The 13881-nt window shown below is 44.1% G+C and overlaps 1 protein-coding gene across 5 annotated transcripts in view; it reads right to left on the reverse strand.

Annotated features, from left to right (window-relative positions):
• Positions 1-379: 379 nt before the first annotated feature.
• The window catches only part of LCOR (ligand dependent nuclear receptor corepressor), a 134204-nt gene continuing 120702 nt past the window's right edge, over positions 380-13881 (reverse strand). For all 5 annotated transcript variants that reach the window (XM_045784975.2, XM_087862845.1, XM_087862846.1 and 2 more), the window contains one exon: positions 380-10722. In XM_045784975.2, the coding sequence (XP_045640931.2) occupies positions 6393-10722 (4330 nt within the window). In that variant the 3' untranslated portion in view covers positions 380-6392. The remainder of the gene's footprint in view (positions 10723-13881) is intronic.

Consider the following 13881-nt stretch of genomic DNA (forward strand, 5'->3'; position numbering starts at 1 on the left):
GCCAGGCTTCTTCAGTCTAGAGCTGGTGTGCCAACGAGGTGCCATCAACAGGCTGGTGTTTTTAGAAGAGCTGAGAATGGCTAGGCTGGATTCGAGGTTCAAACAGGCACAGGCCAGCCATTTATGTTCACAAGTAGTGACCAAAGCTTGGGGAGTGAGCTTGCAAATATGCTGTACATGAAAAAGAAAAGGACGGCTCTAGAGGGTAAAAGGAACCCACCTGGGCTGGCCAGGAGAGGCGCTGTCTTGGCTTTAGGCCCATTACTAAATCTGTTTGCCATAAAGGAAGACTTAAAAGACTTTGTACTTCTAGTTTTAACTACTTATCCTAGTAGATAAGATCAGGATTCAACAAATATTCAATCAACGAAGGGGGGTATTTTCTTTTTCTTTAGCGCACAAGCATTACTCAGAAATAAGGTGCAACAACAGCTGTGTGCCGAGACGAACAGGCAAGACATCCTCAAATCTAAAAGGGCAGAAATGGTGCAAGGCTTGATTATAGGAAAAATGTTTGTCCCTAACTGTCTGCATAACTGACCTTGAATGACCTACTACAAGGGTCAGTAAATCTTTTCTGTAAATAGCCAGGTGGTGGATATTTTGTATTTTACGCTCTGTCAGCTACATATGGTCTCTGTTACTTTTTTTTTTTAATATAATCATAAAAAAAAAAAGTAAAATGCATCCCTCCAACCTCTGGCATATTATAAAAGCATAAGCACCTGTTTTTTGCTGCTGCTGTTGTTGTTGTTTATGGGCAATCTGTACGTTTACGTACCTTGCCTACTGCTGAGCACCTTGTGTGACGTGGACGGTCCAGGCAGGGGAGAGAGGCTCTGTGCATCACTGTGCTTGCCAGGCAGACGTAACTACACAATCGCCCCTCTGAACACCGAAGCAAAGGATGTCTCCTGAGCACTGAGTGTACACCACCAGCGCTCTGGGAAAGGGACGATCAGACAGACAGGAGCTAACGGAAGCAAGTGGCCGCACTGGCTCAATTCCAAGAGCAAAAGCATGAGCAAGCATACCCTCCGCAGAAGTGGCCCAGGTGGTCCTCTGGGTCCTCCAGCACGACATGGCAAAGCCCTAAGTCAGAAGCAGCATCAGAGAGCTCTGGGTTTCTGCCTGAGTATGACGTAATAACTTTAAAGGAGAGAGGACAGACCTTCAAGTCTTCTAATACGTCGACTGTTGAACAAGCAGTTTGTTCTGACATTTCAAGGGATGAACTGTACTGAAGGTTGCCTCAAAAGGCTTGCTACAACTTTGCTTGTTTTAAATACAATAATCTTTTTCTTTTCATTTTTTCCCTGAAAAAGGACTTGGGAGCAAGCCGGGGGAAGAATACTTACTGCTGGGATGTGAGGACTGCCTTGCCAATGTGATATACAGAGACATGATTTCATACTTGTAGAAAAAATTTCCAGTATTTCAGTGGACATCAAGCCATATGAAGACAAAAATTAATAGCTGAGAAGTCAAAATAATAATTATCTTTTTCAAAACAATTGAAACAATCACTGTTCTGGGGCCACTGACAGAAATTTTTTCACTGACACGACATTCAACTTCATTTGTAGAACAGTATAGAAGCTTATCCTTGCATTGTGGGGGAGAGGGAAGACCAACAGCTTGGAGGCTGACTGGATTTGATCCAAAGATACAATCTACACCTTCTCAGTCACACTTAGGTCCTAAGATGCTCCAATTTTCTATTCTTTTCTAAACGCATGTTCAAAGCAAGCCCTTGTTTTTTATTTTTGGCTTACCTCTAATAACGTTATTTTGAAAGGAGAGTATGTGACTGAAAAAATATCAGTACTGATACATTTTTATTTTCCTAGAAGCTGGCCAAAAACATTACATAATAAATACTGTGGGTCAGTGACTGGACTTTGTTTTTCTTCTGTGAAAAGGCTTTTTCCGTATCTAAACATGCAGCTCAGAAAACGGAACCTCCAACTAAAGTATTCTCACCTAATTTTGAAAAAAATAAATAAATCTTGGCTTGCCTCAGTAACACACAAGATGTGAAGTCAGTGTCAGGTCTAAGGTAAGGACAGAGTGAAATGAGAGGCCCGGGCCGCACTGAGAACTCCGAAGCCCTCTTTGCCTGTGGGGCCTGACTCTAGAGGCTAACAGCGGCCTCACTGTGGCCAGTGATGGCGGCTCGAAGACGGAAGATGTGAGGCTACAGCAGCTCAAGTGTCAGGAGACGGTATTCAATGTGCTATAACGATATACCTTCTGTAGCAAGGAGAAATAAAGAAATGTAAAAGGAAGAACAAAACTGAGGGAAGATAAGGAGGAAAAAGAAGAGGACGGAGGGGAGGGGGCAGGCAAAAGAAAGGAGAAGATAAATCAGGCAAAATTTGTTCCCAAAAAAGGATTATTTTCTTAAACAAGGAGGGTCAACAAACTTTTTCTGAAAGGTCCAGACAGTAAATCTTTCCGGCTTTGCAGGCCATATGGTCTCTGTTCTAGATACTCCACTCTGCCGGAAAGCAGCCACGGAAAATACATAAACCAACGGGCATGGCTGTGTTCCAGTAAACGTTTATTTACAAAAGAGCGACCAGCCCATATTCTGCAGACCCTTGATAGGGCATCTGCAAAAAACACAGCTTGTGTGGGCTGACAGGAAACCAACAGGAACAGGGGTGGCTCCTGGGCCCAGCACCTTAGGAAATTCCAATCCAGTCCCAGGTGCGGTGACAAGCCACCAGATCGCTAAGGGTGACATCTGCATTGTGTTGTATGCTGTCCTTTCCTACTTGGCTCTTAGGTCCTTCAATCAGCAAGACGCTGCCCAGAGAGGAAAGTGACAGCTGCAGCCCTCAGTACAAAATCCACCACAAGGCAGGAAAGAGACCAAACTTCAGTTCAAAGCAACTGTCTCGAAGTGATGTGTTTCACGGATGTCCTATCTGAACAATGAGAAATGCACAGAGGAGCCCGGCAGGAGCACCGCATCTGTGAAGCCTGCGACCTGCACCTCTCTTACCCATAATACTGCAAGGGCGAAACCCACAGCCCAAGATTATCGTTTTTAGATAAGGCTTGCACAGAAATCTTTAATGAAACTCAGATGCAACAGAATTGGCCTACCTACCAGATGCAAGGGACTAGCAACTGCAGATTAACAGACCTAGGGACATTCCCATGCAGAAGCCTTAAGAACAGAACAAAGGTTCAGCGCCTCCCTGCTGTGCTGCAGCTTGCTAGGGGTCTGAGGGAGTGCTATGGGTGAGGCTTTGGGCCCTGACTAGGGAGCGATCTCCCTGTTGTCCTCCCAAACGCAGGGAGCCTTAGGGGCTAGAAAGTGGGAGCTAGAAGATGGGTCTCCCGAGGAGGGCCCAGCTCTGGGGAGCTATGGTAGAGCTTCAGTGATTGTTTCCCAGGCACCCTGCAGCTCTCCCAGAAGCTCAGCAGTCATACCAGTGTCCTCTGGTCAGCAACTTCAGCTCCAGTGCTGGGACAGTCCCTGCGCTGAGTATAGGCCCAGGAGCAGAATTCTTTTGTGATTTGGAATCTGGAACGCCGGACAGACTTCCTTTGCATCTGGTGGTCAGCCATACTGTGAAGATGGCTATAAAAAGGAGGTCTTTGCAAGACAGGGAAAACAAGGGGAAACTTGAGTCACTTGCAGGTCTGGCTTGGAGGTGTCTAGGAGACACATTTGCCAGCATCGGCTGTAAGTGTAAAAGGGCGTTCCAGAGCCAGCCCTCAAGTTCATTTTTGTTTTCTTCTATTAGCAAAATTAACTGAATCAGCAAAAATGAGATTCAACAAACATAAAAATACTTCTAAACTTTTAAGTGTTCTAATTATGTAGAATCCCAGTCTATTTAAGTGTTGCTACTACTATAAAATGTAAGTTGATTTTAAAGATGATCCACTGCAGTGTATAAAAAAAATGCATACACATTGATACCTTTTCTCAAACGCTGCCTAAAATGGGAGAAAAGGCTACTATCTTGAAGTAAGCTTTTTTAAATGAAAAAGAACTTAGAAAAGTAATGGAATGAGTTAGAAGCCTGGAACTGGAAGGGTTGCACCCGCTCACTGCCTCCCACCTCTCGCTAACCTAATCCAAGCACCACTACAAGGCAGTCTGCACGCAGCTCAGGGGCCCTGGACATATGTACAGGAGTCAGCACACACGACATCGGCAAACCTCAGTTGCTTAAGTCACCACAAAAACAGGATCCAGTGACGACTATATGAAAATATTTTTAAAAAACTTTAAAACCACTTTTCAAAGATTAACTGAACCTATTCAAAACATACTAATGCTTCTGTGCAACTTAATGCTGAGAAAGGGCTGCCCAACATACACATTCAGCAGTTTCATTAATATAGGTAGCTCTTGCATGGCCAAAGTCAAAGATATTAAAACGAAAAAAAAAGTGACTCATGGGATAGAGGAGACATAGGGGGAAAAAAGTCAAGGCTTCACTGAAGATAGTCTATGAAATTCAAAACAATTCTCAATTTCCCATGAATCAAACGTTTCTCTCCAGTCCTATCCAGTCAGCAGAAGTTCTCATTATATACAGCAAACCTTTAACAGAATGGGTAGAAGGCCTGTTTTATCATGATTTGACTGAACTATGCATGAAAAAAGTCCATCTGGGTTTACCTAAACAGATCTGAACAATCTAAATGGAAATCTTCTTAAGTAAAAAGGACAGAGTAGCACCTGTCCATACAAGCCTACTTCTGTGACAGAGCACAGTAGAGAAGCTGGTTGAAGCTCTACCAACCAAGCCTTTACGTAGAGTGGCCCAATGGAAATGTTGAGTACACGCTGTGTTGTAATCGAGCAATGCTATAGGCACCAAGGTAAAACCAATGCAACCACCTCAGGCGTCACTCGGGAAAGGCAAACAACATTCGTTACAAACACTGTGGCTCTGACTTTTGAGCCAAGGAACAGAGCCTGACACGATAGAGGCAGGAGTGACACTACAAGCATTAAGTACCAGTATGGTGCTAATCAATCAGAATGCTGACATGCACTCTAAACATGTCCATTCCCATTGGGACACACCAGCTGAACATCAGCTCCAGGTGGGAGGAAGGGTGTGGGCCCACTAGGAATGCCAGAGCTGCTTTCTCCAACTGCAAGGTTGCTCTGACCTTTACATGACTCTGTGCTGTTTAGACCTTTCTGAGTCTGGTGCCAAACTGGTTTTACAGATACTCACAGAGACCCTGGGCCACATTTAAACCATCTGGCCTGTGCTAATTACCCAGCTCACGAACACCCTAGCACACCGCATGGGGAAGAAAGAATTTTACTGTAGAACTGGGGCTGGGAGACGTCTGTGGCTAATAACCACAGGCAAACGCACCCAAATGCACATGCACACACAAACTCTTAAACTTTTCTATTATGGAAATAACAACTCGGCTTTCTTTGAATGTGGAAGTATTCAGGGTAAGAAAGAATATTAGAAGTCACTCTCATCCTAATTGTCAAGTTACAGTTACAAGATGGAAAAAAAAAAAAAACCTACATTTTTTCCCCCAAAGTCAGGTGAAAACCTTGTTAGGTTTCCAGCAAGTGTGCAAGGCCCAAAATGAAAAGGATGGTAAGAATCAGTAATACAAATCACCTGGGGGATGTAAATAATTTTTAGAAGTCATAACCCAATATTAACACCTTGTGACACATCTTTTGTCCCATGGGCACATAATTTAGAACACATTTTTTAAAAGACAAAAGGTCAAAAGTGGGAGGAGTGACCGATAATGAATATGATTTTTAAAAAAGGGGTAACAGAAATATTCACCTTTCATAGTAATTATAAATTCCCTCTGCAATCTCCACATACCATAAAAATGATTTGGTTTAGCTTTCGAATATCATTTAAACAAACAAACAAGACAGAGAGGGAAGTTCACTGCTCGGATTTGCAAACAGGAGCATCTGTGCATGTGCAGACACTGCAGGGCAGCTGCTCAGAAGCTACGTTTATGTGCATGATGGTGGTCTTCTCGGCTACAGTACAAGTGCTTGTGCATCAAGTATAAAATACAAGCCTTTAATCACATAGATCAGCTTTTTAGCTTTTGTAAATTTAAAAACGAAAAGGATAAATAAGGCACTGTACTTTTAAAAACTAAAACTGCTTGGTTCCAAGTTTAAAACCCAAGGAACAACCAGAATATAATATATAACTTCCCTTACTCAGCCTCAGAGAAAGACTCTGCAAGTTCCCTTCTCCATCTGAGATGCACTTTCTGACATCTTCAATTGTGGTGTTCTCCACTAACTGCCGATTTGAAAGGCTGGATAAGCTTATAAAAGCAGATTCAGTTAATGCAAAATGAAGGGTTACTTCTGCAGGACAGTTTAACTCGCGGCTGCCACCCTCCGATCACTTTGCATCCAGCCGTCTCCGTTTGCTGTGAGAAGAGTCCAGCTTTGCCTTCAGCTTTCGCTTTCTCTGCGCGGCACTGCTCTCCGGGGTTTTCGTCAAGGGTCTGGCCCGAGTCTTTCCACTGCTCTGCTTCCTGTTGGTGGCTTTCTGTGGCCTTGAAGAGGATTCACCTGCCCCCTTTTGCTTTGCAGGTTTCGACCCGGTCTCCGAGGCAGCGGGCTGTGTGGGTCTTTTGTTCGTATTCTCTTTTTCCCTCCTAGAGGGAGGGCAGTTCTTCCCAGGAGACTTTTTAGGGATCTTCACTTTATTCTCTTTTAAGGATGTCTTTTTGGGCAGTTGGCTGATTCTGTCCCTTGCAGCTGGCTTCTTGGCAGCAGGGGTTTTGGTGGATCCATCGGGATGCTTGTCTCTGCTGGCTTTCACCACAGGTCCCTTGTCCTTCCTGTCCTGAGTGCTGCCGCTTTCTGTCCTCTTGCGTTTATTCTGCACTTCTGCTTTCGGCAAGATTTCAGACATTTGCTTCCCTTTCCTTCCCTTCATTCCGTCAGTACTCTTGGGCTTAACAGGAAACCCATCTGCATCCACTTGCAGGGCAAGCTTGGGGGACATCAGAGGGTTGATGCATACACTCTTACAACTCTGTTTACTTTCCACAGCCTGCCCAAACGGGCTTTCCATTTTCTCGTTCTTGATCAAACATTGCTGGGCTCTGAGCTTTCCTCGAATATTGGAATATTTTCTAAGGATCCGGGTACTGGCTGGGGTAGGTGAGTTTGTGGGAGGATGGCTATTTCGGCCTTCCTTGACTTCCTCTACGCTGTCTTCAGAATTGGGACTGAGGCTGATATCACTGCCATCCTCTGGCTCCACCTGGTCAGGATTCTCTCGAAATTTGGCCCAGAGCTTCTGTGTTTTCCAATTGTTCCTAGCAGGAGTAGCTCCAGGAAATTTCTTCAAGTGTTTTTTCAAGCGTTCAGCCTGTAGTGAACTGGGGTACAGGCTGGCAGAAGAGTACTTCTGAAGAGGATGCTTGACAGGGGGGATGTCTCCCGGAAGACGAGTATTGAGCTTCTTCACAATCACCAGAGACCGGGTTTCAGTTGTCTCTAAGAACCATTTGCAAACATTAGATAATTTAAAATTTGTCATAAACAGCATCTGAACTGGAGAAAACTTTTGAACCTCCAACGAACCCCTACATTTCCGTGACCTTTTCTTGCTTTTCCAAATCTCCTTCAGTTTATCTGACTTGTTCCTTGATCTTGGTGTTGGCTGGGCTTCTTTCTCCAACTGGATCCAGCCTTTCTGAACTCTCATGTACTGGGCATTGAAGTTGGCGATAAGCTCTTGGTTCTCCTCCTCTGCACACCATTCCACAAACTTGGGCTGGTCATCTACCACTGTGTCCACATCATTCTCGTCTAAGGGATCTCCACTCTCCGAAGCTTCATTTTCCTTTGGCATTGGGTTTCCTTGTGCTGCTTCCTTTTCTGAAGTCACTTTTGCAGTATCCGAGCAGTCCAGAGAATGAGCATGTCTTAGGTTGTAGGCTGAAGAGGTCAGTCTTGTAAGCCTCGGTACACATTTTGGGGGCCCACCAGCATCACCGCTTCCACTACTTGACAACCCAAGTGCACTGGACGGCGGGTCGCTACCATCATCTTTACGCTGGATGTTTGCAGTGCTGAGCTCATTCGCAACCTCCTCTGGATCTTGTGTGGGAACTGGTTCTGGCATCTCTTTTGATTGCTCTGGGAAAGTACAAGGAATACTTTCTGAGGGGTCATGAGCATTTTTCTCACCTAACTTAGACTGAACATAGATTTCCAGTCTCTCTCCAGGCAGGGGCTGGCCAACTGTGGTTACGGGATCACTGCTGGGGAAAATATCTCCTTCTTCCCCTTTGACTTCCTTTGCCAGCATGTTTTTAAAAGTCTGCCTGGTGATGATCCCACCTCCTTCGGCCTCCTGCTCAGCATCTTTCTCAGAGGGATTTTCATCGACACCTGGGTTTTCAGTGTCCTCCAGACCTTTTGTATGGAAACCATCAGCTAGAAGGCCCTCAGATGCTGTCTCACCAGGATACCCTTCTTTTTTAGAACGTTTCATACCAGGATTTTTAGAAACCTTGATCTCAGGACAAGCAGAGGAAGAATCTGAACTTTGACTTCTTAGGCACCTATCGGCAGAGGAGGGATCTGAAAGCTGACTCCTTAGGCACCTGTCAGAGGCCTCAGGGAGTTTTTTACCTTTTTTCTTCTTGTCCACATTCTCTTCAGGTAAATCAATGTTTTGATCGCACATATCTTTTTCTGAAGAATGTTTTACATCACTGCCCTGTCCCTCTGATTTTCCTGTACCACCTGCTGCCTCACTGTCCTCAATTCTGCTGGGGTTTTCATTAGTAAAAGTGCTGCTTTCCTTCAAGAGTGGGTCAGTATCTAGCTCCTGAGTGTCTTCAGTCTCAGCCTCAGTACTGATGCTTTGGTTGTCTTCAGCTTTTCTGAGGCTCAGGGGAGGCTCCAAGCCCACGGGGGGACTCTGACTTTCTAAGCACAGAGGACCTTCCTCTCTACTGACTGTTTCAGGAGAAGAATGAGGCCTAGAAACAACATCTTCACTGCCTCCCTCAGAAATGCTCTCAGTAGAGGAAACCAGGTGACAGTCTTGGGTGACAGTCCCCTCCTTGATATCCAGCAGTTCGACTGGTTGTTGGTCTTGGTCAGGGGAAGCCATCCCACTTGCTGTGGGAGTTGAGACCATGGAGCTGCCTTCTGGCGTGTCCTCTTTGGGAAGGTGAACAGGGAGAGGCGACACCAGGCTGGAGGCTGTCATTTCCTCTGACCTAGGAGAGCTGCTTGGATTTGGTTTATTTGTCATGGGGCAAACCTCAGGCTCTTGAGATTCCTTTTCAGAGGAAGCTTCTCTTTCTCCTTCCTTGGGGGAGGTTATTTCTCTACTAGGCTCTTCATGGTCGTCATCTCTGGGGTGCTGCACATCCACTGCAGGTCCTGGGGCCAAAAGGGTAAGGGTCTGTTTGGGAGTGACCACCGCCTCTGGCTCCACTGTTGAACAGCTCGCTTTTTCTTGGGAGTGTACATTTCTGGCCAGTGTGCGAACAGTTGGCAGCTCACAACAATCACCATTGAAAAAGTATCCTCGAGTACTCTTCCTGGCTGTTTTCCGAGAAGATAATATTGATCTTTGATTCTCAAAGTGGCATTCTGTTATTGGCTGACTGATATAAACGACATCACACTGGTTATCATAATCATTTATCCTCAGCCCTGATGCCCTTTTACTTTTCCGAGCTGTCTTAATGGAGGTTGATATCATCTTGGTTCGTGAATGTCCATTAGATGCTTTGTGCACAGCTGGCATGGGGCTGGGGGCTAACCAACCATCTTTGGAATGATCAAACTGACCCTTGTCACTGGGATGTAAATGGTAACTGACCCTATTTCTTCCTAGTGAGTGCAGATGGTTCTCTTGCTTTGGCCTTGCGTCCTGTTCACTGGACTCGAACTCCTGGCGCAAAGGTGTTTTTGAGCTACACAGTACAGCATTCTCTTTGTCAGCAGTTCTAGGTGAATTTCCCGTAAACCCTGAGTCCCAAGCTTCTTCTGATAAAGCTCTGAGTGAATTTCTTTGAGAAACAATACAGCTGTTGCTCTCCTCACTATTCTCAGATGCTGCTTTCACTGCAATTAGACTTTCTATTAAAGCTGAGCTCTGCATATGGTCTTTCCCATCCTCACATATTTTCACATTTGTGTCTTGCTCCTGTCCAGTGGTTTGCCCCTCCAAGCTCTTAGAGATGTGGTGGAAGCTTAATGAGGAAGAATTAGATGCGGTGAGGTATCCCAGCATGGAAGTATCTGTTGAACTACCAGAATTAGGTTTAGTGGTTGGAAGTTCAGAGGAATCTTTCTGGATAATAGTCAAGGCATTCTCTCTTCCATCTACAGAGTTTGTCTCAGGAGGAGGCTCCTTCAGGTCCTGTTCTGTCAAGTGTGGAGGGCTGTGCGAGCCTGATGAGTCTACAAACAAGTCTACAGGAGTAGGAGACTTCATACCGAGACATGCAGCATCCTTTTCCTGATGTTTGGGGCCTAGCTGGGCACAGCCGGCATTGCAAGTGGATGCATCCATTGCTCCAGAATCAGGTCGCAGGTCCTCGGTGCCCGGCTGGGATTCAGTGTACAGATCGTTCAGGACACGGATGAACTGCTTCTGATGATGAGTGCACAGTTTGACCATAAACTTCTCCAGTGGGGACTTCGACTGATTGTTAGAATCTACTCCTATAGCCTCTGTTGAGTTCTCACTAGACAGACAAAGAGAAAGGAGAAATTAGTATGGCTCATTTTCCAAAGAACATTTTTACATTATGAAATTTACCAGATGTTACTCATGCTGTAAAGAGAATGGACACTCTAAAACTGCTCCCAAGTGCCCGTATAAAGTTGATTAATAAGGAGTATTAACCTAATTAAAATATAAGGCCAGACCTAATATATTCTCAAGTTTTAGTAACATCCTTCATACTTTTTAAGTGATTATTCACAATAATTTTTCCTATAAAGAAGAAATATCATTGAAAAGAATTTTTCAGAAAATAAAATTTTGGCCACATTATTAACCGCAGTTGGTCAACATACACTTTCGTTTTAGGCCTGGGTATTCCTGTTATGAAACAGTCATTGATTTATAAGTCCACAACACTGATAAAAATTCAGACACACTACATTACAAATTTTGGACTTATAGTTTTAACATGGTTTCTCAGCATGACTAATTTGCTGGACTTATAATTCTGCAAACAGTAATGCAGGAATTCTTCTGCCCCCTTTCTGGCGCAATGAGAAATAGAGATGGGTAATTTCACATTTCAGACACAATGAAAGATGGAATTACAAGCAATTGCTGATTCCTAGGCATTAAGCAAGGAAACAGGAAATCCCACTGTAAACTGCAAGGTTCCGTCACTGCAAGGAGGCAACATGACGTCTTCTTAGTCAAGCCCCACCTGCTATATTCTCCTAGACCTTCAATAAGCATTTTACAGTATTTCACAAGAAGTCATTTTATATCAAACAACCACTTCCATAAGTTATCCAGGACAACTCTGAAGTTTAACCTGGACAGTGAGGGGTGGCGGGCAAGGATCATACTAGATTCAAGACAAGCTAAAAGCAATTCCTGCTCAGACAGCCGAGTGTTTTCAAGAGCTGCTCTGTGTTTCTGGATGTCTGGGTTTTACTAAGCCCAAGCAATTGGAGTGCTCCAATTTTCTGGAGGTTTTTTTTTTTTTTTTTAATTTATTCATTTGAGAGAGATAGAGAGCGAGAGACAGCGAGCAAGCCCAAGTGGGGGAGAGGGGAGGGCAGAGGGAGAAGGAGAAGCAGTTTCCCCGCTGAGCAGGGAGCCCGACTCAGGGCTCCATCCCAGGACTCCGGGATCAGGACCTGAGCTGAAGGTAGATGCTTAACCGACTGAGCCACCCAGGTGCCCACCTAATTTTCTGGAGTTTCATACAACTTCTCAATTTCTCTCTCTCTGGACTGTAATTCCTCAGGAGACTATTACCTGACTATGAAACTGTCAGGGCACTGAGGGCACCTTAATAAACATGTGTTGAACAGATGTTATTTGACAGTACCTTCCAGCTAATTCTTCTTTTCTTCAATCTCTGACTTTATCTCCCAGCCATGAGGAGCCTTTCCAGGAAGGCTTACCTTAGACAGCCTACACTGGCCTCCTGCCTTCCTTACCCTCCCTTGTTGCTATGTCTATCAGGTGGTACCAACAGCGTAACATGTGTAAAAGGATACAGTACTGTGAGACAGTAGTGAGTATTCTGCCAGTTACTAGTTGTGTAACCTTGGCCAGAACACTTAACCATTTTTGGTCTTAATAGAGCACGTGCCCCCTCTTTCACTTAGGATTAGTGAAAAGGAAAACCTATGAAGTTATCAGTTACCATTACTGTCAGCCAATCACATTAAACATACTTCAATAAAAAAAGAACTCAGAGATCTGCATTAATGCTTTCTGACAACCTAAAGTGTATTTTCTACATAAAGTTTACATTTCAAGTACTGAACATTTAAAATTTTAAAAATACTTTTGATGGAAATCTTTTAAAAATTATATCCTCCTCTGAACATAATTTATTCTTTCTTAATGATCAGGGTTGTTACCATATTCACTATTATTAAAGTATAGCTGTTATTATTATTTTTTTTGAGAAAGAGAGAGAGAGAATGTATGAGCAGGGTGATGGGAGGTGCAGAGGGAGGGAGAGAATCTTAAGCAGGGTCCATGCCCAGTGTGGAGCCTGACACAGGGCTCAATCTCATGACCCTGAGGTCATGACCTGAGCCAAAATCCAAAGTGGGATGCTTAACCTACTGAGCCACCCAGGTGTGCCACAGCTATTAGTTTTATTATACTGAACTGAAATATATTGATAGCCTTGGGGGCTACTTGATTAAGTAAATCTGACTGCCTTAATATAAAAAAGTTATGCTGGCAGTCTGTATGTTATTAAACTCTTTCTTCTTATTGGCTTCCAAATAGAAGCTGTGTTTGGCAGGCTTACTTCAGGCGCTAGACCGGTACTTCAGGTAAAAATAAAGACTCTGGATGAAGGTTTCAGGAAGAGTTTTATGAGTAAAGTACATGGATTTTCTAACAACTTCAACTGCTCAGTGGTCTTTCTTTCTCAGTTTTTGGTTTTTGGACTTGTTCCTGATGTTTCTGAGAGAGGTGATATAAATAAGTGGGATATCACTGCCTTTTCAATGCATGAAAAAACTGCATTTTAGCAATACATGAAAAAAGGTAAAAAAGGCTGATCAAGGTTTATGAAAAAGATGAAGAAATATCATGGCATCTTACTGAAGAAAAAAACTGGAGATAACTGGTTCCCCCCAACTCAAGAAGCACCACTATCGCTGAAGTGTGAACATCTTCTGGACACTGCTCCATGCCTATGGCTTTGCTCTGGAAGCAGACTTTAGTATTTGGGGTTGACAATATGCTTGCAGGTTAATACAATCAAGATGTGCACCCAATAAGAGGACAGAGTGCTCTGAAAGAAACCGAGAAAGCGCTTTCTTCTGAAGTGATGCCCACACAGAATAAAAACTGAGTAATAATTAACCCACAGGTGAGATCTAACCTCTTTTACGGCTGTGAGACATCCGCCTTTGTTCCATGCTTCAATAATTTAATAGTGCTTCAGTACTTTAATTAGCCTCAACTAATGTAAGATTTTCCAAGGGGCCATGAAGCCATCCCTGAAGCAATGGTTGTGGCAACATGGCTAGTTAGTCCCGAAAGAACAGACAAGTACAGGTAGGTATGAATCTGCTCCACAGCACTACGGAAAGGGGAAGTGGAGTCTTCACAACCAAGGCATACATACTGCAGAAACATCAGGACCCACTGAATGCTAACCTGGAACAGCAGTATAGCATCT

Source organism: Ursus americanus, chromosome 6 (genome assembly GCF_024610735.1).
Source record: "Ursus americanus isolate L20-20 chromosome 6, mUrsAme1.1.p, whole genome shotgun sequence".
NCBI lineage: Eukaryota > Metazoa > Chordata > Mammalia > Carnivora > Ursidae > Ursus > Ursus americanus.